Below are 27,989 nucleotides of genomic sequence, written 5' to 3' on the forward strand. Positions count from 1 at the left end.
AATCTGAACGATGTCAGTCTTCTCTCTGACAAACTGGAGGCCTCACTTTTTCAAACCAATACTCTACATCGTGGTTTTAAGCACAAATATTCATCTATTGACCACACACGCTGTAAAGTACGTCTCTGTCCTGATTATTCATTAGAATTACCTGGACAAGGCTGGGCGCACTAGCTCACGCCTGTAATCCCATCACTTTGGGAGGCCAAGGTGGGTGAATCACTTGAGGTCAGGAGTTCGAGACCAGCCTGGCCAACATGGCAAAACGCCATCTCTACTAGAAATATAAAAATTAGCTGGCCTTGGTGGTGGGAACCTGTAATCTCAGCTACTCGGGAGGCTGAGGCAGAAAAATGGCTAGAACCCAGGAGGCAGATGTTGCAGTGAGCGGAGCACAGCACTCCAGCCTGGGCAACTCTGTCTCAAAAAAAAAAGAATTATCTGGACAGCTGCTAAAACTACTAATGGAGGGGCCACCCTAAAGTAAGTAAGAATTTCTGGAGGAGGGCCAAGTGGAATAGACTTTTTTTAAGCTCCCCAGGTGAGTCTCAAGTGCAGCCAGGATTGAAAATAATTCTGATACATATTACCTTGTGAAGAAATTTGCCAGATACTACATAAAATACTTTACAGCATTTTCTCTCAGTATTCATTTTCTGATCAACAATACACTTTTTACTGAAAAAAGTATAGAAAATACAAAAAGGTATAAGAAAAAATTAAAATTATTTGTGGCACCATCAGTCACAGATGTTAATATTTATATTCTTGCTTTTCCATTCCATTTACTGTACACATATACCTAGATATAACAGTTTTAGAAAATTGGAATATCTTTGTTTATTCTGTTTCATAATGTGATTTTTCTCTTTATCGTTAAATGCCTTTTGCAAATGGTACTTTAGAGGCTATCCAATATTCCTTCTTACAAATTTATCATAATTTACCTAACAAATGCAAATATTGTTAGACCTTAAGGTTATGTACAATTTCTGGGGAATTATTAATAATTCTGTAAGAGGCCAGACATGGTGGCTTATGCCTGTAATCCCAGCACTTTGGGATGCAAAGGTGGGAGGATCGTTTGAGCCCAAGAGTTTGAGATCAGCCTGGGCAACATGGTGAAACTCTATCTCTACAAAAAGTACAAAAAATTAGCTGGGATGGTGGTGTGCACCTGTAGTCCCAGCTAATTGGAAGGCTGAGGTGGGAGGATCACCTGAGCCCGGAAAGTCAAAGCTGTGGTGAGCCAAGATTGTGCCACTGTACCTTAGCCTGGATGACAGAGTGAGAAACTACCTCAAAAATAATCATCATCATCATAATTCTGTAAAAAACATTCTTTTTTTTTTTTTTTTTTTTTTGAGACACTGTCTTGCCCTATTAGCCAGGCTGGAGGGGAGTGGTACTATCTTGGCTCACTGCAGCCTCCGCCTCCCAGGTTCAAGCAATTCATGCCTCAGCCTCCCAAGTAGCTGAGATTACAGGTGTGTGCCACCATGCCCAGCTAATTTTTGTATTTTTAGTAGAGACAGGGATTCACCATGTTGGCCATGCTGGTCTGGAACTCCTGACCTCGAGCAGTCTGCCCTCCTTGGTCTCCCAAAGTGCTGCGATAAAAGTGCTGCAATTACAGGCATGAGCCACCATGCCCAGCCAAGAAACATTCTTTTTTTGTTGGTGGGGTTTTTTTTTTTTTTTTTTTGAGATAGAGTCTCACTCTGTTGCCCAGGCTGGAGTATAATGGTGTGATCTTGGCTCATTGCAACCTCCACCTCCCGGGTTTAAGTGATTCTCCTACCTCAGCCCCCTGAGTAGCTGGGATTACAGGCGTCCGCCACACACCTGGCTAATTTTTGTATTTTTAGTAGAGATGGGGTTTCACCATGTTGGCTAGGCTGGTCTCAAATTCCCGACCTCAGGTGATCTGCCCACCTGGGCCTCCCAAAGTGCTGGGATTATAGGCGTGAACCACTGCACCTGGCGCGAGAAACATTCTTAAGCATGCTTGATCTTGGTAAGTTCCCCTGATTTCTTCTGTAGGAAAAAAACCTAGAGATTGAATTTCTCTGTTAAAGAATAAGTAAAATTCTAAGGCTTTTGATACACATTTCTAAGTTTCCACCAGAAAAATTATACCAATGTATACTCCCACTTGCAATGTATTAAAGTGCCTACTTCCTTGAATCCTTCCTAACACACTGCGTGTTCACATGATTTTTATTAATTTGATAGGTTAAAATTCTGTCTCCATTGAATTTACATTTCTTTGCTTATTAATGTGGCTAATAACCTTTACTTATTTACTAAGACTAGGACTGGACAGTGGAGGCCAGATACCTCTGGCTTTTTGTTTAGATGAATAAATTTTCTTTTTCTGTTAATCCATTCAAGTTGAGTTCTCTGTCACTAAAACCTAAACTATACTAACCAGTAGAATCCTCTGAGGCACACTGAAGTCTTAAAACTTATATAGTCATTCATTATGTTTTATGGGTTTTTTTCTTATGTTTCTTATGTTTTTTTCCATAGGAAGATCTCATTAATATTTACCAAAATATTTTTCCATTTCGTACTGGGTTAAGATTTGAATTTGAATTATTTATCTAGAATTTATTCTAGTGAATAATTATTAGGAAAAGTCTTTTTTTTTTTTTTTTTTTTTTGAGATGGAGGCTTGCTCTGTCACCCAGGCTGGAGTGCAGTGGCGCAATCTCGGTTCACTGCAACCTCCGCATCCCAGGTTCAAGCAATTCTCCTGCCTCAGCCTCCCTAGTAGCTGGAATTATAGGCGTGCACCACCACGCCCAGCTAATTTTTGTATTTTTAGTAGAGACGGTGTTTCACCATGTTGGCCTGGCTGATCTCGAACTCCTGACCTCAGATGATCCACCCACCTCAGCCTCCCAAAGTTCCAGGATTACAGGCATGAGCCACTGCGCCCGTCCAGAAAAGTCTACAGCTTTTATTCTTTTCTAATAGTTTAACCAATTATCTGATCAAAATTTACTTCATTCTTCCACTGATCCAGTAGTACCTTTACTAGATGTTAAAGTAGCCGCTTAAAATGTAAATTGGATCACATCAAAGACCTGCTGCTGACCACATTCCCTTGCACTTTTAGAGAGCCTACAAAGTCCCGCAAGAGCTCACCCCAGCCTCTCTGCAACCTCACAGTGCACCACTCTTGCTTCAGACACATCAGTCTGAGTTCCACATCAAACTTGTCTGAATATATTCCAAGTATGCTGACCTTTATAATCATGCTATTCTCTCAGCCTAGAAAGCTTTCTTCCAACTCTCCAAACAGCTGCCTTCTCTGATAAGATGCTACCTCCTCAGAGAGGCCTTCTCTGACCACAGTCATAGACATGTTTATGTCTTCATTTCAGTTTAACATAAAATTAACATAACTATACACCTCTTTATCATCGGACACTTTTAGGAGCACATCACTTCTATAATAGCAGAAATAAACAGATTCACGTACATCGCGGGTCCCACATGGGTAGAGTTTGACATTAAAATGTCTTCAAATCTATTACACTGTGATTTGGCATTAAACCAAAATGATATTATGTAAGCAGACAGAACTGAAACAGAGTAGTGGAGCATATGCATTTGTTTTTAGTGAAGCAAATGTTCCTCACTGGAGGAATGAACACATTCCACATTTTGCAAAGTAACTGAGATTTTAACGGACCCAAGAAAGGAAAATACCCACAAACAGATGATGCTGTATTATGTTTTGATATTGAGATGTATGCAAATGGATAGTCCATCACACATAAAGCAAGAAAGTGCCAACATCAAAACTTACAAATGAGTAGCAGAGGCTTGCAAGAAATTCAAGAGACAATAGAATAGCACTATTGAAAAATGCTGCATCAATACCCTTGACAACACAGAGTAGGATATTATACAGAAAAACAGCAGTATCAGCAACTGAGTGGAGAAACAGTAGGAATGCCTTAACCAATGTAGCTTAAATTTTTTCATGTTTGCACAAGAGTAATATATAATAAGAATGTTTTTAAAGTCTAAAAGTTCTTTTAAAACAAAATAGACCTGGCGTGTTGGCTCACGCCTGTAATCCCAGCACTTTGGGAGGCCGAGGCAGGCAGATCACATGAGGTCAGGAGTTCAAGACCAACATGGCGAAACCCCGTCTCTACTAAAAATACAAAAATTAGCTGGGTGCGATGGCACTTGCCTGTAATCCTAGCTACTCGGGAGGCTGAGGCATGAGAATTGCCTGAAGCCAGGAGGCAGACGTTGTGGTTAGCCAAGATCGCACCACTGCACTCCAGCTTGGATGACAGAGCGAGATTCCTTCTCAAAAAAAAAGGGAAAAAAGAAAGAAATTCTAAGTGATAAAGCATTGTATAACAGTTTGAGGCTGGGCACAGTGGCTCATGCCTGTAATCTCACACTTTGGGAGACCGATTGGGAAGATCGCTTGAGCCCAGGAGTTGGAAACCAGCCAGAGCGACATAGTGGGACTTCCTCCCTACAAAAACATTTAAAAATTAGCCAGGTACAGTGGTGCACCCCTGTAGTCCCAGCTATTTGGGAGGCAGGAGGATCCCTCGAGCCTAGAAGTTGGAGGTGGCAGTGAGCAGTGATCTTGCCACTGCACTCCAGCCTGGGTGTCAAAAGGAGACCCCCCTCTCTAAAAAATAATAGTTTGACAGTTTTCTTTCTTGTGCTACATAAAATAATTGTACACATTACAATTGAAGGCATCTTATAATAGAAATACCAGAAATGCCCTTTCCTATTCCCTTTTAAGGTTGACCCAGTGCTTTAAGAGGCTGATACAGAAGGGTAAAGTTAAGTCTCCACAAAACCCAGGGAAGAGACTGTGAAACTCCTCTTAGAACCTTGTATGGAGTCATAGCTGAACTAGAAAAAAAAAAGGAAAGAAAGGCATTCCAGAGTAAAGAATAGACTAAGGAGAGGAGATACTTGAAGCCATAATGATTGAGAATATGTCAGACTTGAAATGAATCTTCAGTTCCTTCAACAAGATAAAGAAAACTAAATCCATACCTAGATACATGGTAGAAAAACTAAAGAATTCTACTGACCAAGATATTAAAAGTAACTAAAGAGAAATGGTGTAAACAAAGCAGGAGAGAAACAACAAACCCTGTCCATCCTGTAACAATTGAAATTTTCTGGCTGGGAGCAGTGGCTCACACCTGTAATCCCAGCACTTTGGGAGGCCAAAGCGGGTGGATCACCTGAGGTCAGGTGTTCAAGACCAGCTTGGCCAACATGGTGAAACCCCGTCTCTACTAAAAATGCAAAAATTAGCCGGGAGTAGTGGTAGGCACCTGTAATCCCAGCTACTTGGGAGGCTGAGGCAGGAGAATTGCTTGAACCTGGGAGGCGGAGGTTGCAGTGAGCTGAGATAGCGCCACTGCACTCCAGCCGGGGCAACAGAGCAAGACTCCATCTCAAAAACAAAAAAATTGAATTTTTGACACAGATGAGCAATGATTAAAAAATGAGATTGCTAATATCTATAGTTAGGAAAATAAAGATAAATGAGCATGTTCATACACAGTCTTGGCTAGAATGTAAATTGCAAACTTTTAGAGATTTAGTAACATTTATCAAAAATTTAGCCGGGCATGGTGGCGCATGCCTGTAATCCCAGCACTTTGGGAGGCTGAGGCGGGTGGATCACCTGAGGTCGGGAGTTCAAGACCAGCCTGGCCAACATGGTGAAACCCCCGTCTCTACTAAAAAAAAAAAAAAAAAAAATTAACCGGTCTCGGTGGTAGGCGCCAGTAATCCCAGCTACTCGGGAGGCTGAGGCAGGAGAATCACTTGAACTTGGGAGGCGGAGGTTGCAGTGAGCCGAGATCGCGCCACTGCACTCCAGCCTGAATGACAGAGCAGGACTCCATCTCAAAAAAAAAAAAGAAAAGAAAATTAAAAAAAATTAAATGTGTACGCTCTTTGACTCAGCTGTATTACTTCAAGGCGTTGGTATCACCAAAACTGCCTAAGTGCTCAAAGGTGTTTGTAATTAACAACAGGAGATTGATAAGTTACATACATATGATGCTATCTTTTAAAGAGGTACTGATATAAAAAAGATGTACGTGGCATAAAATTAAATGTACTTTATTAAGTACTTTTTCGAAGTTTTTACGGAATGAGTGCATTTTGAAAAAAAAAAGTGTATTCGAACTTTCAAAAAAGCTTTAAAAGCTTTATACAAGGAACGATTGAGTGATTATAAAAGCTGACGATGGAATGTTAAGAGGGTGAGAGGGAGCTAAGTTTAACATAACAATTCACCTCTTTATCGTGTGACACTTAGGAGCGCATCACTTCTGTAACTGAAAAATAAAAATAAAGTGCACATTTGCAGCAGCTGTACTCTTCAGGCTGCAAGGAGGCTTTTCCTCCCGGTAGACTTGATTTGCTTTTCACTTTCACTTTCGTGGCTGGAAACTTTCTACCCACGGAGTTGGAGGCTGAGTAGGCACCATAAAGCTGGGGCTTGACGAACCGGGGCCTGGGCCGGATCCCCACATATGCCCAGACTTGTTCAGTGGCCAGGTTCAGAAGTCAGGCGGAGAGGCGGGGAGACCTGCGGAATGCTGCCCCACCCTGCACCCCTTCCTCCAATGTATGTTCTAGGGGGCGGGCCTCGCGGGGAGCACCGACACGATTGGCCCTAAATTCTTCCCCGCCCAGGCCGTGGGCCGGGCAGCGTGGTGACGTCGCAACGCGGCGCAGGGTGCGAGCGCGCGCTGGCGGAGGCGGCGGCATTAAACGGTTGCAGGCGTAGCAGACCGGTAGTCTTCTTTCTAGGTCTCAGCTTGTCGTCACGACGTTCGCCCGCTCGTTCTGAGGCTCCTGAAGCTGCAACCAGCTAGACTTTCCTCCTTCCCGCCTGCCTGTAGCCGCGTTGTTGCCACTCCGCCACCATGTTCGAGGCGCGCCTGGTCCAGGGCTCCATCCTGAAGAAGGTGTTGGAGGCCCTCAAGGATCTCATCAACGAGGCCTGCTGGGATATTAGTTCCAGCGGCGTAAACCTGCAGAGCATGGACTCGTCCCACGTCTCCTTGGTGCAGCTCACCCTGCGGTCTGAGGGATTCGACACCTACCGCTGCGACCGCAACCTGGCCATGGGCGTGAACCTCACCAGGTGAGTCTCGCGGCGCAGAGAAGCCGGCCCCGACCCACCCCCACCTCCGCAGCTTGGCGGGATCGCTGCCGAGCCGAGCCCTCATTGGCTGGCGTGGACCATCCGCACCTTCTCATTGGCCTGCCACGCAGGGGGGTAGGGCCCAGCTGAGCGCGCGGTTCGGAAAAGCCCGCGCTGGCTGCTGCGCGAACCTGCATTTTCGCGCCAAAGTCACAAAGCGGGTGGTGGCGGGAAAATGACTGGTTTTTCTGCAGTGTCAGGAACACTGCTCCAGAGCTTTTGCTCACTAAATCCTGTTGGCCTTGAATGGACGCTTTAGTTGTGGCTTTTTTGTTTCCGAGACGGTCTCGATGTGTTGGCCCGGGCTGGTCTCCAACTTCTGGGCTCAGGCGATCCTCCCGGCTCAGTCGCGGTTGACTTTAAATGCTTTATACTGTGCCCTTGCGAGAAATGTGTCAGCCTGTCATCCAACTTAGTGGCAGGAGATTGTTTCTATCCAGAAGGGAAACTGCTGGTGGTATTTTAGTATAAATACTGCCGGATGCATCCCAAAATGTCTGCATTAATAGTCGCATCCTCCAGCAGTGCAATTACCCTCCTCCAGTTCTGAGACAGCCTATGGGTGAGAGTGGTAACCCCTTCTAACTGCGTTAGAAATACAGACCTTCAGCAGATGGTGTTGATTTTAAACCATGTGTCTCCTGTCTTCTAGTATGTCCAAAATACTAAAATGCGCCGGCAATGAAGATATCATTACACTAAGGGCTGAAGATAATGCGGATACCTTGGCGCTAGTATTTGAAGCACCAAGTAAGTCATACCTTTTTACTGAGTTATGAAGCTACAGAAGATCAAAACTCTGTGCCAGTGTTTCTCAACAGCATTTGCTTTTTTTTGGTAGACCAGGAGAAAGTTTCAGACTATGAAATGAAGTTGATGGATTTGGATGTTGAACAACTTGGAATTCCAGTGAGTATCAGTTTCTGATTGTAGCGAGTGCTGTACACAGGCATGATAGTTATGTCATGGAATGTTGTTTATTTTTACAGACAGGGTCTTCTGTTGCCCAGGCTGGAGTGCAGTGGTGCCATATAGCTCACTGTAACCTGGGACTCCTGGGCTCAAGCAATCCACTTAGTCTCCTAAGTGGCTAGGAAGGACTACAGGTCTGTCCCACCATGCCTGGCTAATTTTTTTATTTTTGTGTGTGGGTGTGGGGGCAGCCTTGCCCAGGCTGGTCTGGAACTCCTGGCCTCAATGATCCTCCTCCGTCAAGATATATTAATATAATTTAAGCCTACTTCACAACAGAACTTTTTCTAGAAACATCTACTGGTGCATGTTTTAAAGAGATTTTAGTATTTGGATAGTTGTTTACCACAAGTCTAAAACTCACTGGTTAAATTTATTGTTTACTGCCAGTTGTCTATTTGCTTTAACTTCCACGAACCTCTTTTAAAATTTGCTTCCTTCTAGGATGCTTGGTTTTTATTAAGTGGGTTTGAAAGCTATCTTAGAAGAAATTTATCCAGGTTAGGTTTATAAACACCAAAGGAGAGAAGAAATGTTGGAATGTTGAAAATGCCTAATATCATATTCTCTCATTTTCTTTTAGAAAGTAGTTAGACCTGCTTGCGCCGTCATCATTTCTGTGCCATAGTCTAATGTTCTCTTACTTTATCCCTGGAGGATGAGGAGGAGGAGGCTCTTGTTCCCTGGACTGTGCATTTAATAGCCATTTATTTTTTTTTTGAGTGGAGTTTGTTAAGAAATTACACAATCTTAGAAAATCTTGATTCTGAGTTGTTTAGATGTTGCCTTTTAAGAAAGTGAGGGTGCCAAATCATTACATTTCTAACAATTAACTTTTGGAAAATTTTTGTTCTTAATAGGAACAAGAGTACAGCTGTGTAGTAAAGATGCCTTCTGGTGAATTTGCACGTATATGCCGAGATCTCAGCCATATTGGAGATGCTGTTGTAATTTCCTGTGCAAAAGACGGCGTGAAATTTTCTGCGAGTGGAGAACTTGGAAATGGAAACATTAAATTGTCACAGACAAGTAATGTCGATAAAGAGGAGGAAGCTGTAAGTAGTTTTTAATTAAAAAGAAAATAGTTTGAAGAGAATTGTAATACTGCTTATTAGGTTAATTGCTAAGATTAAAAGTAGACAGAATTGGATCCCAAGTAATTTCTGAAAATTGAGATACTGTTGAAATCTGCAACTGATTCTTAAGTGTCATCCAATTTAGAATTATTTGCAAGAAGGGAATACAAATTCAGCACATGTACGTACCACAGAACAATGGTTTATGGATCAGGCGCACACAGGTTCTTAAGGGTAGGATTGGGAAGCTAGGCATCTAACCTTTAGCTTTCTGGAGATATTTACTGTATTACCAAATAATTGAGCATAGAACAGCAACTCAATAGAAGGATATGGTTAGGAGTAAAAGTCTACCTGTTAGGAGCGCTTATGTAATCCTTATATTAGTTTACATGTTGTGGATCCAATTGGTAGCCTATTTTATTTTATTTTTATTTTTATTTTTTAATTTTATTTTATTTCTTCTGAGACGGAGTCTCGCTCTGTCACCCAGGCTGGAGTGCAGTGGCCAGATCTCAGCTCACTGCAAGCTCCGCCTCCCGGGTTCACGTCATTCTCCTGCCTCAGCCTTCCGAGTAGCTGGGACTACAGGCGCCCGCCACCTTGCCCGGCTAGTTTTTTTTTGTATTTTTTAGTAGAGACGGGGTTTCACCGTGTTAGCCAGGATGGTCTCGATCTTGTGACCTCGTGATCCGCCCGTCTCGGCCTCCCAAGTGCTGGGATTACAGGCTTGAGCCACCGTGCCCGGCCTGGTAGTCCATTTTAAAGGTGGAGATGCAGGCTGAGCAACCTTAAGTGACAATTCAGCCAAAGTCACAGGCTGTAGGAATCAAAGGTTAAACAGGAAGACTTCTCACTAAGGCTAGAAAGCAGACTCCATGCAACTTTGAGAGTACCTAGAGAGCCCTTGTTTAACCAAAATAGAAAAAATTAGCCAGGCATGGTGGTGCACACCTGTAACCCCAGCTACTCGGAAGGCTGAGACAGGAGAATGACTTGAACTGAGGAGGTGGAGGTTGCAGTGAGCCCAGATCATGACCCCCACCTTCAGCCTGGGTGACAGAGCAAGACTCCATCTTAAAAAAAAAAAAAAAAAACTCGATAACCTGAGCGTAAATTAAAACTTGGTAAATCAAGGATGAAGGTCTTAATCTCCTAAGCTTGTTAGGATTAAATTTGGTAAAGAGCTTAGCACATGCTGTGTCTGGCATATTATAAGCTTACAATAAATACTATATATTGCTTTCTTGTCCCTTGAATGGGTAGTCAACATTTAAAGTTGTAAAATTCAGTTGGAAGTTGTTTTTTTTTTTATTAATAAAGGCTAAGAGCTGATTCTTTATCTGTTTCCTGAATCACATTTCCACTCCTCTGCCAACCTCATTTCTTTCTTTTTCTGTTTTTCTTTGTTTTTGAGACAGTGTCTTGCTCTGTCCATCCAAGCTGGAGTGCAGTGGTGCAGTCATGGCTCACTACAGCCTCAAACTCCAGGGCTTAAGTGATCCTCCTGCCTTGGTTTCCCAAGTAGCTGGGACTACAGGTGTGTGCCAACACACCTAGCCTGGTTTCCTCTAATTTCATTCTCCCCCTTCCATTACAGTCTGTTTGTTGAAGAAATTAGATGATTTGTTAAGTTTTCCAGAGTTTGGATTTTGCTGATTGCATTCCTGTGTATACGTAAATTCTTCCACCCTGTGTGTCCTACAGACTGGTAGCTATAGCCTTGGAGCCTTGATGATATTCAGGATGTTTTGTTTCGGGGGTGAGAGAGCAAGAATACTTTATAGGTGGTTGGTGTGTGTAGAAGGCACAAGGGACAAGGGGTCTGGATGTCTTCACAATGTTAGCAGCTATAATAGTCATTGTCTAGATCCATTAAGTCATTAACTAGAGTTTGCAGAGCTGAAATTAATACGTTTTATTCATTTATTGGCTGCTTATCAGAAGATTTTCCATAAAGAAAATCTTTCCCATATTATATAATTTGGTTATCTAAATTGTAGGAAAGACGAGCTAGATACTCGATTCTTTTGCTTTATGCATCAGTCTTCAGAATTTTCATAGCTCCCTCCAAAGTGACCAATAAAAGTGTTTGTGAGTTTTTATAAATGCAAGCTAATAGATTGCAACTTTCTTGATGTTTTTCAATGATGAATCTTCTGTTTTCTCTTGTAGGTTACCATAGAGATGAATGAACCAGTTCAACTAACTTTTGCACTGAGGTACCTGAACTTCTTTACAAAAGCCACTCCACTGTCTTCAACGGTGACACTCAGTATGTCTGCAGATGTACCCCTTGGTAAGATAATACATTTGAACCTTGTTTTGTAGGTGGTATATGTGATACTCCTCAGTAATTAACTGTCTTCCTGTCTTTCAGTTGTAGAGTATAAAATTGCTGATATGGGACACTTGAAGTACTACTTGGCTCCCAAGATCGAGGATGAAGAAGGATCTTAGGCATTCTTAAAATTCAAGAAAATAAAACTAAGCTCTTTGAGAACTGCTTCTGAGATGCCAGCATATACTGAAGTCTTTTCTGTCACCAAATTTGTACTTTTAAGTACATATGTAGATATTGTTTTCTGTAAATAACCTATTTTTTTCTCTATTCTCTGCAATTTGTTTAAAGAATAAAGTCCAAAGTCAGATCTGGTCTAGTTAACCTAGAAGTATTTTTGTCTCTTAGAAATACATGTGATTTTTATAATACAAGAGGGTCTTGACTCTAAATGCAGTTTTAGAATTGTTTTTGAATTTAAATAAAGTTACTTGAATTTCAAACATCACAGGGCAGTGCCTTCATTTTGACCAGGACTGTTGGAAGTATCCTACTGAATTCCCAGCTACAGCTACCCTTTCATGTAAATGGTTTTTCAGTTTAGAGCAGCCTGATGGAGATCAAAAGGATTTCAAATACAGTAGGTTACTAGATATTTTAGGGGGATTCACTTGTCAAACTTATTCCAATTTGAGGACAAGGAACAAGCGAGAGTAGTACAAATCCTGTGTATTTCATTTTACTTGGCAAAAGTTAATACTCTTCAGAAGCTTCGTGTACCCAATGTCGTGTTGGCTTTATAAGGATGTTAATGGAGTGTTTCTTTTTAGCCTAGGGAGTCCTACAAGAGTCTTTGATGTTTCAGTAGATCTGTAATGGGGCCCAAGGCGTTTGGTTCTGCAAAATTTCTCTAGTATAAGTACACTTTTTGCAACTTCACTGACATAAAGGATGAAGATGTCTTAAATTCCATGGATGTTGGATCCAACCAAGAAAGTGAAAAAGCCCTGAAGTTACGAAGAAAGACTTAAAAACATTCCCATTAATAGCTGTAAGATAACTGCTGTGTATTAATATTTTTGTGTGGTGCAGTGCCTCACACCTGTAATCCCAGCACTTTGGGAGGCAGGCGGATCAACTAAAGTCAGGAGTTCGAGACCAACCTGGCCAACATGGTGAAACCCCATCTCTACTAAAAATGCAAAAAAAAAAAAAAAAAATAGGCATGGTGGCGCATGCCTGTAGTCCCAGCTACTTGGAAAGCTGAGGCAGGAGAATTGCTTAAACCCAGGAGGTGGAGGTTGCAGTGAGCCACGATCATGCCACTGCGCTCCAGCCTGGGCAACAGTGAGACTCCATCTCAAAAATATATATATTTTTGGCTGGTTTGATAGTAGTAGGTTATCAGAACTTACATTAGTGTCACTTAAGTAGGTATACAACCCCCGCTGCTGAATTTGGCTTTAGAAAAAACATCTTTTAAAATTGCTTTATCATAATCCTTTTTTCCAGTGCATTTTTGTGTTTGGTAGATTAAATGACTAGTTTCTTAAATTACTTGGACTGAGTTCTAGTTACTGGACATGAGAATTAACCATGTTCAGTAGTTAAGTATTCATTTTCCTACAGTGTGCCTGTGAGTGAAGAAGGAAAGAGGCTGATGGAATTTTGGGGTGATGGATGTATTTCCATCTAGATTGGTGATGGTTCTAGGACCATACGTATTTTCAGAGCTCATCTATTTGTACTTGTGTATAAATTATACTTTTTTTTTTTTTGAGACGGAGTCTTGCTCTGTCGCCCAGGCTGGAGTGCAGTGGCCAGATCTCAGCTCACTGCAACCTCCGCCTCCCGGGCTCACGCCATTCTCCTGCCTCAGCCTCCCGAGTATCTGGGACCACAGACGCCGACCACCTCGCCCGGCTAATTTTTTGTATTTTTAGTAGAGACGGGGTTTCACCGTGACAGACACCGTGTTAGCCTGACCTCGTGATCCGCCCGTCTCGGCCTCCCAAAGCGCTGGGATTACAGGCTTGAGCCACCGCGCCCGGCCTAAATTATACCTTAATAAACAACTTTCTAAAAAGCTTCATGTGCAGCAAAATGTCCCTTGTGGGCAGGCCTTTTACTTGGACAAGGCCTGAAAATAAGCACAAGTTTGTGGAGCTATTCAAGGGAAGTATAGTGGGGTGTTGACAGCACAGACAAGTGTGCTATTCAAGGGAAGTGTGGTAGTCGGGTGTTGACGGCGCGCGCCCGTGGAAGGCCGGCGCCTTGCCGCGGATATCTGGCCGCTCTGACTGCTGGTCCTGAGGCTGCGACGGGCTCGGCTTCTGCCTCCCTGGGAAGCCATGGCGCTCTCTAGCCTGGCCCCTGTTCTGAGGAAGAGAGAAACCACGTAGCTGGCTTGCCCCGGGCCTGACGGTGACCCAGGTGGGCGAGGACCCTAGGTGCTCGCCCGCCAAAGTGGAGGTAGCCGGCGGCGGGCACAGGTCGCGGCTGCCTAAACAAAACCCATGAATCGGCATTCAGGCCGCGCACGCCCGGTGCCTACTGCAGCTGATACTCGGTAAACGATAGCCCGGGAAGCTGGTTGAAGAAACAAACGCTTCCGGAGACGCAACTTCCGACGCGCCTGTTTCCGGCACGCCAATTCCGGCGCACTGATCCCGGCTGGGGCGGGCTGAGTGGCTCTTAAGCGGGCCGTGCCATGCGACCTCGGGCGCTGCCAACCGTGGGCGAGCTCTGGGTGTGCGGGCGGCCTGGCGCGGCGCTCCGGTAAGGCGTGTGTGCGACGAGGCGGGGACAGAACCGTCCTCTTGGGCTCTGGGCGTGTCCGAGACCGCGCTTCCCGCGGAAATCAAGCTCTGAGTCATCCGTGTGGGGCATTCGTCCTCCCTGGCACAGTTTGTTTTACGTCTAAGTTCGCGTCGGTTCTTATTTATCTCTCTGGCAAGGTCTGAAGACGGGCAGGAGAATAACGTATGTAGAGACGCGTAATGCCAGGCAGGCACTGTGCCAAACGTTTTATGATGCTTTTAGAACTCGCGTAACATTCAGGTGCTGAGGGAGTTTGGGGGTAGCGGTGAGCTGGTAAAAAGCCTGTTGGGAACGAAGACTGATACTTTGAAAATGCTCGTTTTTCTTTTTCCCCTCTTTTAGAATCCTCTTTGCCAAGAGTAAACATTCGTCTCCCCTCTCCCTCACGCCCCTGCGATGTATTGTTTTGATGCGGTTGTATGAATAATGTCAGGACATACTTTTTTTTTTTTTTTTTTTTCTGAGACGGAGTCTCGCTCTGTCACCCAGGCTGGAGTGCAGTGGCCGGATCTCAGCTCACTGCAAGCTCCGCCTCCCGGGTTCACGCCATTCTCCTGCCTCAGCCTCCCAGGTAGCTGGGACTACAGGCGCCCGCCACCTCGCCCGGCTAATTTTTTGTATTTTTAGTAGAGACGGGGTTTCACCGTGTTAGCCAGGATGGTCTTGATCTCCTGACCTCGTGATCCGCCCGTCTCGGCCTCCCAAAGTGCTGGGATTACAGGCTTGAGCCACCGCGCCCGGCCAGGACATACTTAACAAAAAAGTCTAAGTGCAAGTTAGATGTGGTTAAATTCCTTCAAAAACCACACATATTGGTAGTTTGAACTTTTATAGAATTAAATGCAGTCGGGATCACAACACTAAAAACCTAGTATTTGACGCAGTTTGATCCAATCTTTTTTGAAAAGTATAGAGATTAGCATTATGCTCATTTTTCAATACTTGATTTCTAGACCAAGATGTAATCAATAAAAAGGGACACTAATATTTAGCACCAATTATTTAATTATGCTAGTTATTTTACATTGACTGCAAGCCACTTAAAACAGTTTGTTAGGCCGGGCACGCTGGCTCACGCCTGTAATCCCAGCACTTTGGGAGGCCGAGGCGTACGGATCAAAAGGTCAGGAGTTTGAGACCAACCTGGCCAATATGGTGAAACCCGTCTCTACTAAAAATACAAAAATTAGCCGGGCATGGTCGTAGGCGCCTGTAGTCCCAGCCACTTGGGAGGCTGAGTTAGGAGAATCGTTTGAACCTTGGAGGCGGAGGTTGCAATGAGCCGAGATCGGGTCACTGCACTCCAGCCTGAGTGACAGAGGGAGACTCCAAGACTCCGTCTCAAAAAAAAAAGAAAACGATTTGTTAATTTTTGGAATTAAGTATGTGCAAAGTACTTAGAACAGTTGGCATCTAACAAAGACTAGTTAAGTACTAACCACCATTATTGTGATGATGATAATGATGAATTTTCAAAATGCCAACCCAGAGAAAAACTAGTCCTTTTTTTATGTTGCCCTTATGCCCTTATTGAAATACTTCATTTTATTTTTATTTTTTTTTAAGACGGAGTCTCGTTCTGTTGCCCAGGTTGGAGCATAGTGGCCTGATCTCAGCTAACTGCAACCTCTACCTCCTGGCTTCAAGCGATTCTTCCGCCTCAGCCTCCCGGGTAGCTGGGACTACAGGCGCCCTCCACCATGCCTGGATAATTTTTGTAGTTTTAGTAGAAACGGGATTTCATCATATTGGCCAGGCTGGTCTCGAACTCCTGACCTCGTGATCCACCTGCCTTGGCCTACCAAAATGCTAGGATTACAGGTGTGAGCCACTGCACCCGGCCAGTTTTCTTTTTTTAAAGATATGTTTTTGAATTTAGAATTTAAAAACTTTGACTAAAATATATTTATCCATTTTGATCATACAGCTTTGTTACTTTATGGAGGAAAAGTGGACAAATAAAAAACATTATTTTTATTTTATTTTATTTTTGACACACATTCTCATTCTGTCACCCAGGCTGGAGTGCAGTGGTGCAATCTTGACTCACTGCAACCTCTGTCTCCCAGGCTCAAGCGATTCTCGTGCCTCAGCCTTCCGAATAGCTAGGATTACAGGCATGTGCCACTGTACCCGGCTAATTTTTGTGTTTTTTTTAGTAGAAATGGGGTTTCACCATGTTGGTCAAGCTGGTCTCAACTTACGGACCTCAGGTAACCCACCCACCTCAGCCTCCCAAAGTTCTGGGATTACAGGCATGAGCTACCACACCCAGCGTATTCACACCCAGCGTATTAATACAAATTGCCTTAATTTAAATGTTAGGATTTTTCAGACTTATCCACTGTCTCTTAAACTGACATAATAGCCATGATTTCATTACCGCTGTCTGCTTTGAATATTTTGAACAAGAACCCAGGTTTTTATTCCATTTTTTTTTCTTTCTTTAAAATTTATTGTATGATATTGTACCATGTTCCGTTTCTTAAGGTTGGTACAGAAGTAATTAGGAAAATGAAATACTACTTTTGGTGCTTGGGATGGGACAGAGAGGTGGGCACTTCTGGAGGCACTAGTATAGCCAGGCCCTTTTTCAAATTTACAAGGGTCCTGGCATGGTGGCCTGTAATCCCAGCGCTTTGGAAGGCTGAGTTGGGCAGATCACTTGAGGTCAGATGTTCGAGACCAGCCTGGCCAAAATGGTGAAACCCCATCTCTTCTAAAAATACAAAAATTAGCTAGGCATGGTGGTGCATGCCTGTAATCCCAGCTACTCAGGAGGCTGAGGCAGGAGGATTGCTTGAACCCAGGAGGTGAAAGCAGCAGTGAGCGAAGATTGCGCGACTGCACTCCAGCCTGGGCAACAGAGTGAGACTCTATCACAAAGAAAAAGAAAAAAAGGAGTTCGAGACCAGCCCGGACACCATGGTGAAATCCAGTCTTTCCTTAAAAAATAGAAAAATTAACCAGGCGTGGTGGTGCATGCCTATAATCCCAACTACTCGGGAGGCTGAGGGAGGAGAATCACTTGAACCCGGGAGGCGGTAGTTGTAGTGAGCTGAGATCAACCCACTGCCTCCAGCCTGGGTGACAAAGCAAGACACCATCTCAAGAAAAACAAACAAACAAAAAACCCCACAAATTTACGGCAAGAAACTTTACAGATCTTTTGCATTAAAGGGTTGATCTCTATCGAGGGGCAATAGGCAAAATGTTGATGTGAGTGTATTCCATTTCCTGCCCTCTTCTCCCTCCCTGTCAAACAAGAGAATCATTTGAGTATATGCTCCTCTTGCTTCTTCTTAAAAGAGGGAGCAGGGGACAGGCAATACTGTGGTGTCAGGTGGACCTGGATTTAAGTCCTCATTATTCTACCTAGTCTCTATGTGACTTTGGAAAAATTAAAAGTCAGGGAATCTTGGTGCCAAAATAAACTGGAATGTGATTCTTGGTGAGTGTCTTCGCTGTCATTCTACAAGGACAGACCAGACTAGATATTTAATATATAGTGAGAATGTTTTCACTGTGTCACAGGCATATCTGGTTCTCCAGATGCGTATGCCTCTGAAACAATGAAAATTTAGCAGTGAAGTGTAAATTGCCCAGTGCTAGTCTGACGTGGCAGCCCAGAACTCCAATGCAGAGCATCCAATAACCCTGAACTCATTGGCTCTAAGGCATCATTGTCACCTACAGACAATAACAGGGTTTTTTGTTTTCAAACCGTAGCTGTGTCAGCGTGTCATGATGCCGTCCCGTACCAGCCTGGCTACTGGAATCCCCAGTAGTAAAGTGAAATATTCGAGGCTCTCCAGCACAGACGATGGCTACATTGACCTTCAGGTAAATGCAGACGAGAACTGCAAGACTGGCTGGCTGTGTTTCTGTTGAGTTAGCCAGAAGACCTTCCAAATGGTGGTTTTGCTAACTGTCCCTAGGGATTAGAGGGAGCAACAAGAAGAAAACTCAGCTCTGAGACCTTTTCAGCCATAATTGCAGAAGAGGGCTGTGGCAGGGTAGTTTCAAACCAATTCCAGTATTGTCCATTTCTAAGAATTTTTAGTTGTAATGCCAGAGCCTTGTAGTTACAGGTTTTATTTACTTTATTCAGAAACTAATCAGATTGTGTTTTGTTAAGATGGAGTTTGTTTTTTTTTTAAGGAACTTTAAAATTTTAGTTAGGTGGAATTTTTTTTATCACTGTTTATTTACACTTTAGTCAAAGCCAGTTCACCTTTTAAGGGAGAAACTTATTGCTAAAGCCAGCAGATTGTAGGAATCTTCCTTCTTTCCTGATGTCATGAGATCCATTTTATTAAAGGTATTCTTTGTGATACATAGTAAGTAAAACAGAGTATTTATTAAATTTGTATCCTACCCTAACCATTTATAAACTAGTCAGTACTATTATAGCATCTCCTTTTTACGCACTTCCCCTTATAATAGAATATTCTAGGTGGAACTAGGGCCAACGAGGAAGTAGCAGGAACCCATCCTTTATAAATAAATAAATTACTCTTTGGACCCACATTTGAAGGAGAGATAAAAATAGATCTGGAAAGATCTGGAAAGCTTCCAGCCACTTAGGTCAGACACAACCATGAGCCAAACCTTAGAAAATTTGTCTCTGAATCTTAACCTTGAATTGAGTTTGTTCATAAGGCAGGTTTACTTGCTATGTGGAACAAACAATTAATGGTTTGGAATAAACTGAAATTGCCTGCCTTTCCTTACTTTTTTTTTTTTTTTTTTTGAGACAGAGTTTTGCTCTTGTTGCCCAGGCTGAATGAAGTGCAATGGTGCCATCTCAGCTCACTGCAACCTCCGCCTCCCAGGTTCAAGCAATTCTTCTGCCTCAGCCTCCCAAGTAGCTGGGATTACAGGCATGCGCCACCACGCCCAGCTAATTTTGTATTTTTAGTAGAGATGGTGTTTCTCCATGTTGGTCAGGCTGGTCTCGAACTCCTGACCTCAGGTGATCTTCCTGCCTCGGCCTCCCAAAGTGCTGGGATTATAGGTGTGAGTCACCGCGTCCAGCCTCTTGTTTTGTTTTTAAGATGTAGTCTTGCTCTGTTGCCCAGACTGGAGTACAGTGGCGCGGTCCTGACTCACTGCAACCTCCCTCTCCCAGTTCAAGCGATTCTCATACCTCAGCCTCCCTAGTAGCTGGGGCACTACAGGTGTACACTACCATGCCTGGCCAATTTTTGTATTTTTAGTATAGATAGGGTTTCGCCATGTTGGCCAGGCTGTTCTCAAGCTCTTAACCTCCAGTGATTCACCCACCTTGGCCTCCTAAAGTGCTGGGGTTACAGATGTGAGCCACTGCACCTGGCCTTTTCTTTCTTTCTTTTTCTTTTTTTTTTTTTTTTTTTGGAGACAAGGTCTTGCCCTTTTGCCCAGGCTTGGGTACAGTGGCACAGTCAAGGCTCACTGCAACCTTGACCTCCTGGGCTCAAGCAGTCTTCTTACCTCAGCCTCCTGAATAGCTGTTACCAAAGGCATGTGCCACCACGCCCAGCTAATTTTAAAATTTTTTGTAGAGACAGGATCTGTTAAATCCCCATAAGTTAGTACAGCTATCTATGTGCCAGGCAGTTAATAAATATATGTCTAACAAATGAATGACCATAAAGTCAGTTCTGTTTTTGTTTATAAAAAGTTTCTTGTGATACAATGAATGATTTATGGAATGAGATTCAAACTAGAGTGAATGACATTCCTCTGAGATTCCTTTGAGTAACTGTGTGAGCAATAACTAGAGCTTCATCTCTTGCCAGTCCCTTTTATTTCTCAGAGCTGCACTGGGTGGTAGGACATACTTAAGACACATAAAACATCTAGTTTGGTTCTTAATTACCCTCCCGTTTTTGTTGTTGTTGTTGTTGTTGTTTTTGAAACAGGCTCTGGCTTTGTCACCCAGGCTGGAGTGCAGTGGTGCAATCTCAGCTGGCTGCAGTCTTCACCTCCTGAGCTCAAGCCATCCTCCTACCTCAGCCTCCCAAGTAGCTGAGACTGCAGGCACATACCACCATGCCCAGCTAATTTTTGTATTTTTTGTAGAGATGAGGTTTCACTATGTTGCCCAGGCTGGTCTCAAACTCCTGAGCTCAAGTGATCCGCCTGCCTCAGCCTCCCACATTGCTGAGATTACAGGTGTGAGCTCTCCTCCCTGTTTTAAAGTGTTTGTGGCTGGGCTTGATGACTCACACCTGTAATCCCAGCACTTTGGGAGGCAGAGGTAGGAGGATTCCCTTCAGCCCAGGAGTTGGAGACCACCCTGGGCAACATAGTAAGACCCTGTCTCTACAGAAAATTTTAAAAATTAGCTGGGCATAGTGGCGTACGCTTGAAGTCCCAGCTACTTGAGAGGCTGAGGCAAGAGAATTGCTTGAGTCCAGGAGTTTGAGGCTGCAATGAGCTATAATTGCACCACTGCACTCCAGCCTGAGTGACAGAGCAAGACTCTGTCTCTAAAATCATAAAAATTAGGCAGGGCGCTGTGGCTCACGCCTGTAATCCCAGCACTTTGAGAGGCCAAAGCAGGTGGATAACCTGAGGTCAGGACTTCAAGACCAGCCTGGCCAACAAGGTGAAACCCTGTCTCTACTAAAAATACCAAAAAAATTGCTGAGTGTAGTGGCAGACACCTGTAATCCCAGCTACTCAGGAGGCTGAGACAGAAGAATCGCTTGAATCCGGGAGGTGGAGGTTGCAGTGAGCTGAGATCGTGCCATTGCACTCCACCCTGGGCAACAAGAGCAAAACTCCGTCTCAAAACAAGCAAAAAAAAAAAAAAAAAAAACCCATAAAAATTAAAAGTAATTAAATGTTTGAACACAGGTATTTGCATAACGTTCTTCATTGTCTTTTTTTGTCTCTGTTTCTCTTCCAGTTTAAGAAAACTCCTCCTAAGATCCCTTATAAGGCCATCGCACTTGCCACTGTGCTGTTTTTGATTGGTGCCTTTCTCATTATTATTGGCTCCCTCCTGCTGTCAGGCTACATCAGCAAAGGGGTAAGCTGACGGGCATGTGGGAATAACCTGTAAGATTTTTAAAATGTTAGCCAAGGCTCTAGTGTTTGTGTGTGTGTGTGTGTGTGTGTGTGTGTGTGTGTGTGTGTGTGTGTTCCCAGTGGTCTATTTTTTTTGAGACAGGATCTTGCTGTGTCATCCAAGCTAGAGTGCAGTGGCACAACCTTTACCTTCCTGGGCTCAAGTGATCCTCCCACCTCAGCCTCCCAAGTAGCTGGGACTACACGTGTGCGCCACCAAGCCCAGCTAATTTTATTTTTTATTTATTTTTGTTTGTTTTATTTTTTGCAGAGGCAGGGTTTCACTATGTTGCCCAGGCTGATCTCTAATTCCTGAGCTCAAGTAGTCTGCCTGCCTTAGCCTTCCAAAGTGCTGGGATTGCCAGTGTGAACCATTGTACCTGGCCAATTTTTGTGTTTGTTTGTTGGTTTGTTTTCAATTTTTTTTCCAATTTTTATGGTGATGTAGTAGGTGTATATACTTAGGGGATACATGAGATATTTTGATACAGTCATGCATTCATAATAATCATATCAGGCTAAATGGGGTATCCATCACCTCAAGCATTCATCATTTGTGTTACATTCCAATTATACTTTTATTTATTTATGTATGTATTTATTTATGTATTTATTTTTGAGACAGAATCTCACTCTGTCATCCAGGCTGGAGTGCAGTGGCATGATATCAGCTAAATGCAACCTCTGCCTCCCAGGTTCAAGCTATTCTTGTGCGTCAGCCTCCTGAGTAGCTGGAATTACAGACGTGCGCCACCACACCCGGCTAATGTTGGTATTTTTAGTAGAGACGGGGTTTCGCCATGTTGACCAGGCTGGTCTCGGACTCCTGGCCTCCCAAAGTGTTGGGATTACAGGCATGAACCACTGCGCCTGGCTTACTTTTAGTTACATATACACACACACACACATATATATATATATATATATATTTTTTTTTTTTTGGAGACAGAGTCTTGTTCTGTCACCCAGGCGGGAGTGCAGTGGTGCAATCTCAGCTCACTACAACCTCCGCCTCCTGGGTTCAAGTGATTCTGCTGCCTCAGCCTCCTGAGTAGCTGAGACTACAGTGGCAAGCCAGCACGCCGACTTATTTTTGTATTTTTAGTAAAGACGGGTTTTTGCCATGTTGGCCAGGCTGGTCACGAACTCCTAACCTCAAGTGGTCTGCCCGCCTGGGCCTCCTAAAGTGCTGGGATTACAGGCATGAGCCACCACGTCCAGCCTTAGTTATTATATTTTTAAATGTACAATAAATTATTCTCTAGTCATTTTGTGCTATCAAATACTAGAGCTTATTCATTCTATGTAACTATGTTTTTGTACCCGTTAACCATCCCCATTTCCCCCCACCTTTCCCAGCCTTTGGTAACCATCATTCTGCAATATCCATGAATTCAATTGTTTTAATTTTTAGTTCCCACAAAGGAGTGAGAACATGGAAAGTGTGTCTTTCTGTGCCTGGCTTATTTCACTTAACATAACGTCCTCCAGTTTCATCCATGTTGTTACAAGTGACAGGATCTCACGCTTTTTGTGGCTGAATAGTACTCCATTGTATATATGTACCACATTTTCTTTATTCATTTGTCTGTTGAAGAACACTTTGGCTGCTTCCAAATTTTGGCTGTTGTTAATAGTGCTGCCATAAATATGGAAGCAGATATATCTTTGACAGACTGATTTCCTTTCTTTTGGGTATATACCTAGCTGTGAGATTGCTAGATCATATGGTAGTTCTATTTCATACTGTTCTCCGTAGTGGCTATACTAATTTATGTTCCCATCAACATTGTACAAGGGTTCCCTTTTCTCCACATCCTTGCTAGCATTTGTTATTGCCTGTTTTTTTGGATCAAAGCCATTTTGGCTGGGTGCAGTGGCTCACACCTGTAGTCCCAGCACTTTTGGAGGCCGAGGCAGGAGGATCACTTGAGCCCAGGAGTTCGAGACCAGCCTGGGCAACATAGTGAGACCTCGTGTCTATATTTTTTAAAAAGCCATTTTAACTGGGATGAAATGATATCTCATTGTAGTCTTGATTTGTATTTCTTTGATCAATGATGTTAAGCACTTTTTCATATACCTATTTGCCATTTGTATGTCTTCTTTTGAGAAATGCCCATTTTTGACTGGATTATTAGATTTTTTTCCTATAGAGTTTGAGCTCCTTATATATTCTGGTTATTAATTTCTTGTCAGATGGATACTTTGCATATATTTTTTTCCATTCTGTGGGTTGTCTCTTCACTTTGTTGATTGTTTCCTTTGCTGTACAGAAGCTTTTTAACCCGATGTGATCTCATTTATCTGGTTTTGCTTTGATGGCCTATGCTTTTGGGGGCATTACTCAAGAAATCTTTGCCCAGTCCAGCATCCTGGAGAGTTTCCCCCATGTTTTCTTGTAGTAGTTTCATAGTTTTAGGTCTTACATTTAAGTGTTTAATCCATTTTCATTTGATTTTTATATATGGTAGGAGATTTGAGGGGTCTAGTTTCATTCTTCGGCATATGGATATCCAGTTTTCCTAATACCATTTATTGAAAAGACTGGTTCTTTAAGAGAGAGTCTCACTCTGTCATCCAGGCTGGAGTGCAGTGGCACCATCTTGGCTCACTGCAACCTCAGCCTCCCAAGTAACTGGGACCACAGGCAGGTGCCACCACACTTGGTTAATTTTTTTTTTCATTTTTTATATAGACGAGGTTTTACCATGTTGCCTAGGCTGATCTCGAACTCCTAGACTCAAGCAGTCCAGGAGTACAGTGGTGTGATCACAGCTCTCTGCAACCTCGATTTCCTGGGCTCAATCGATCCTCCCACCTCAGCTTCCCAAGTAGCTGAAGTTACAGGTGTGAGTCATCATAACCAGCTAATTTTTTTGTTTGTTTGTTAGAGATGAGATCTTTTTATGTTGCCCAGGCTGGTCTTGAACTCCTAGGCTCAAGCAATCCTCCTGCCTCAGCCTCCCAAAGTGCTGGGATTACAGGCGTGAGCCACTGCACCCTATGGCTATGTTCCCCATTGGGTATTAATTATGGTCAGTGTGAGGCCCACCCTGGCCTCCCAAAGTACTGGGGTTACAGGCGTGAGCCACTGCACCCGTTGGATGTAGAATTTTATCAAATGCTTTTCTAGCATTGATTGAAATAATCATATGATTTTTGTCCTTTATTCTGCTGATACGATTTTATCACATTGATTGATTTGTATAAGTTGAACCATCCTTGCATCTCTGGGATAAATCCCACTTGGTCCTGATGAATAATCTTTTTAATGTATTGCTGAATTTGGTTTGCTAGTATTATCCTCCTTATTGAGGATTTTTGCATCAATGTTCATCAGGGATATTGGCCTATTTTTCTTTTTTTGATGTGTCTTTGCCTGGTTTTGGTATCGGTAAAACTGGCCTCATAGAATGAGTTTGGAAATATTCTCTCCATGTCTGTTTCTGTTTCAGAATAGTTTCAGTAGGATTAGTATTCTTTTATTTTTTATTTTTTATTTTTGAGACAGGGTCTCATTCTGTCACCCAGGCATAGTGCAGTGGTACGATCTCAGCTAACTGCAACCTTTGCCTCCCAGGCTTATGTGATCCTGCCACCTCGCTAGCAACTGGGACCACAGGCGTCTACCACTATGCCCGTCTAATTTTTGTGTTGTTTGTCAAGACGGGATTTTACCATGTTGACCAGGCTGGTCTTGAAATCCTGAGCTCAAGTGATCTGCCTGCCTTGGCCTCCCAAAGTGCTGGGATTACTGGAGTGAGCCACCATGCCCAGCCAAGTATTAATTCTTTAACTGGTATAATTCAGCAGCGAAACTATGAAGTCCCAGGCTTCTCTTTGCTAGGAGACTTTTTATTACGGCCTCAATCTCATTACTCTTTGTCTGTCTATTCGGATTTTAGGTTTTTTTCCTGGTTGAATCTTTGTTTTTATATTCATGTCTAGTACAGCAGATTCCAGCAGAAAGAACAAAAAGATTTTCTTTTGCATTTTGTTCTCTGTTAGCAAAACATGTTTTTCTTCCTTTGAGCAACAGTAAACTTCCATAGTTCCTATAAGGGAGGTGGTGGCAGGTAGACAAACTTGGTCTCTGAGATATTAGACAGTTTGCCCTGTAATAGTTTGGAACAACATGGCTGAGCCTGGCATGCAAGGGTCCTGATTGGTAAAGGGCTGTAGCTGGAGCAGCGTGCTGTCATTGTAGCTGTGCAGTGCCATGGACGTACTGTCAGTGTTTGGAGAGAAATAGCAATTCTGTTATATGTATGGGGTCACTGTGCCTCATAAGTCAGTTCCTTCTTACATTATGTTTGGATGGAGTTCCTGTTGAGCTTCAATATGAAACCTTAGAAACCTAAAGTAGTTGGTGGTTCTTTCTCATGGGCTGTCCCCACATACACAGTGTCTAAGTTGTCTTGAACCAATTCTGACTATAATTAACACACAACAGGGAACACAGCCAGCCAGGTGCAGTGGCTCTATAATTCCAGCATTTTGGGAGACTGAGGCAGGAGGATTTCTTGAGCCCCAGAGTTCGAGACCAGCCTGGGCAACATAGTGAGACCTCATCTCTACCAAACAAACATACAAAATTAGCCAGGTATGGTGACTCACACCTGTAACCCCAGCTACTTGGAGGCTGAGGAGGAGGATCACTTGAGCCTTGGAAGTCGAGATTGCAGTGAGCTGTAATCATGCCACTGTAATCCAGCCTGAGCTATAATAGAGCAAGACTCTTACCTCAAAAAAGAAAAAAGAAAAGAAAACCCTGAAATTCTGAGAAAAGCACAGAGTCTATTGTAGTGGTGGCTGTACAGTTACAAAAGGTGAAAAACAACCAACGTGTCCAGCAGTTGTATGCGGGGCGGTTAAGTAAAACTGTGGCATGTCCATTTCAGTGGAATGTTACACATCCTGACAGTTTAAATATATGAAGAAGTTTTAATAATATTGGCCACAGGACACAGAGTATGTTGTGTTCACAACTAAGAGCTTTAAAAAAAGGAAAAGAAGCTAAAATATCTGGATGAGAATGGGTCATTTTTTTCTTTATAATTGTTAGTACTTTGTAGTTTTTCTTCAGTTTATAATCAGGAGGAAACCTTTTCCCTCGGTAGTACACAACTCAAGGAAAATGTGCTGAAGAGTATAAAATACTGATTTAAGGATTAGGTACGAGACTTTTTATTTTAAAATGTGTAACTCTTACAATACTAACGTGTTTGCCTCCTTCTGCCACCAGGGGGCAGACCGGGCCGTTCCAGTCCTGATCATTGGCATTCTGGTGTTCCTACCGGGTTTTTACCACCTGCGCATCGCTTACTACGCATCCAAAGGCTACCGTGGTTACTCCTATGATGACATTCCAGACTTTGATGACTAGCACCCACCTAATAGCTGAGGGGGAGAGTCACAGTGGAACTGTCCCAGCTTTAAGATACCTAGCAGAAACTATAGCTAAGGACTAAGGAATTCTTCTGCTTGCAGATGTTTAAGAAAATAATGGCCAGATTTTATGGGTCCTTCCCAAAGGTGTTAACTTAACCTACAGTAGCTAATTAGGACATGCTCTGTTTTTCATCCGTTGGCCCTGGCAAGAGCTCCTGACAAGTTTTTCCACAGGAATATCATGGAAGAATAGAGGTTATTCTGTAATGGAAAAGTGTTGCCTGCCACTACCCTCTGTAGAGCTGAGCATTTCTTTTAAATAGTCTTCATTGCCAATTTCCTCTTGTAGCAAATGGAAGAATGTAGTATGGCTAATTTCCTATTGCTAAGTAATTTATTTTAAAAATATCTGAGTATATTATCCTCTACACTTATCCCTACCTTCATGTTCCAGTGGAAGGCCTTAGTAAAATCAAAGATCAGTGAGTTCATTGGTAATGTTTTTTTTACTTGCTTATCGACAGCAACCAGGAATTTTTTTTTTCCTGCGGAGCAAGTTTTCAAAATGTAAATACTTTCTCTGTTTAATAGCCCTTGGCCCATTCTGATCCAGTTCACCAGTAGATTGGACAGCATACAATTTGGATCATTTTGTCCCTCTTAAATCAAAATGTTCTGTAGATTATTCCTTTAATGGCTGGACTTTTGGCTGTTCCCTAATGAAACATGTAGATAAGTGATTATTATTTCGAGTTTATAACCCTATTGCTAGCACCTTGTATGATGTCATCATTCTGCTCATGATTCCAAGGATCAGTCTGGATGCCTAGAGGACTAGATCACCTTAGTTTGATTCTATTTTTTAGCTTGCAAAAGGTGACTTATATTCCAAAGAAATTAAAATGTTGAAATCCAGATCCTGGAATTAAAATGAGTTAACTTTAAACATTTCAGAAAACATTTTAATGATTTTATGATATCTTTAATCCCAGTACCCAGATCTACCTTAGTTTCTAGGTAGCTGGCATTGTGGGTCACACTCTACTTTCCCTAACTCTGAGGTATGGACTTGGGCAACTAGAAGCATGGACTTGCCATCAGCTGAGTTGGAAGGCTATGGGAAGAGCAAGTTTTAGATGTCTACTCAATATCCAAGTGG

General features: G+C 43.0%; 2 protein-coding genes and 1 non-coding gene across 5 annotated transcripts; all 3 read left to right on the forward strand.

Moving 5' to 3' along the window:
- The first annotated feature begins 4,779 nt into the window (after nucleotides 1–4,779).
- On the forward strand, nucleotides 4,780–4,902 carry LOC111546540. The gene has a single exon (XR_002732809.1). It is a non-coding gene; the product is annotated as a small nucleolar RNA SNORA26 (small nucleolar RNA).
- Nucleotides 4,903–6,728: 1,826 nt separating this feature from the next.
- PCNA (proliferating cell nuclear antigen) lies at nucleotides 6,729–12,068 on the forward strand. The gene is made up of 6 exons (XM_023217912.2): nucleotides 6,729–7,171; nucleotides 7,884–7,981; nucleotides 8,073–8,140; nucleotides 9,064–9,258; nucleotides 11,455–11,578; nucleotides 11,660–12,068. Exons 1-6 carry the CDS (start codon nucleotides 6,951–6,953, stop codon nucleotides 11,737–11,739), a joined length of 786 nt encoding a protein of 261 aa, XP_023073680.1. The 5' UTR covers nucleotides 6,729–6,950; the 3' UTR covers nucleotides 11,740–12,068.
- Nucleotides 12,069–14,198: 2,130 nt separating this feature from the next.
- Nucleotides 14,199–27,785, forward strand: TMEM230 (transmembrane protein 230). Of its 3 annotated transcripts, XM_023217915.2 has the most exons (5): nucleotides 14,228–14,338; nucleotides 15,947–16,052; nucleotides 18,110–18,223; nucleotides 21,276–21,398; nucleotides 26,685–27,785. In XM_023217915.2, the coding sequence occupies exons 1-5, from the start codon at nucleotides 14,271–14,273 to the stop codon at nucleotides 26,823–26,825; spliced, it is 552 nt and encodes a 183-aa protein (XP_023073683.1). In that variant the 5' UTR covers nucleotides 14,228–14,270; the 3' UTR covers nucleotides 26,826–27,785. The 3 variants fall into 3 exon arrangements, with proteins under 3 accessions (XP_023073681.1, XP_023073683.1, XP_023073682.1); XM_023217913.2 differs by lacking the exon at nucleotides 15,947–16,052 and having other exon boundaries at nucleotides 14,199–14,338; XM_023217914.2 differs by lacking the exon at nucleotides 15,947–16,052 and having other exon boundaries at nucleotides 14,228–14,542.
- The last annotated feature ends 204 nt before the right edge of the window (nucleotides 27,786–27,989 follow it).

The sequence above is a fragment of the Piliocolobus tephrosceles genome, chromosome 20 (genome assembly GCF_002776525.5).
Source record: "Piliocolobus tephrosceles isolate RC106 chromosome 20, ASM277652v3, whole genome shotgun sequence".
NCBI lineage: Eukaryota > Metazoa > Chordata > Mammalia > Primates > Cercopithecidae > Piliocolobus > Piliocolobus tephrosceles.

Bases quoted from the DNA above. Each gene is read 5' to 3' on its own strand.
- TMEM230 (XM_023217915.2), top strand. From the start codon at position 14,271: ATGCGACCTCGGGCGCTGCCAACCGTGGGCGAGCTCTGGGTGTGCGGG. The intron at 14,339-15,946 runs GTAAGGCGTGTG...TTTTTTTTTAAG, and splicing joins CGGCCTGGCGCGGCGCTCCG to ACGGAGTCTCGTTCTGTTGC. The intron at 16,053-18,109 runs GTAGCTGGGACT...TTCAAACCGTAG, and splicing joins CTTCCGCCTCAGCCTCCCGG to CTGTGTCAGCGTGTCATGAT.
- PCNA (XM_023217912.2), top strand. From the start codon at position 6,951: ATGTTCGAGGCGCGCCTGGTCCAGGGCTCCATCCTGAAGAAGGTGTTG. The intron at 7,172-7,883 runs GTGAGTCTCGCG...CCTGTCTTCTAG, and splicing joins ATGGGCGTGAACCTCACCAG to TATGTCCAAAATACTAAAAT. The intron at 9,259-11,454 runs GTAAGTAGTTTT...TTTCTCTTGTAG, and splicing joins TCGATAAAGAGGAGGAAGCT to GTTACCATAGAGATGAATGA.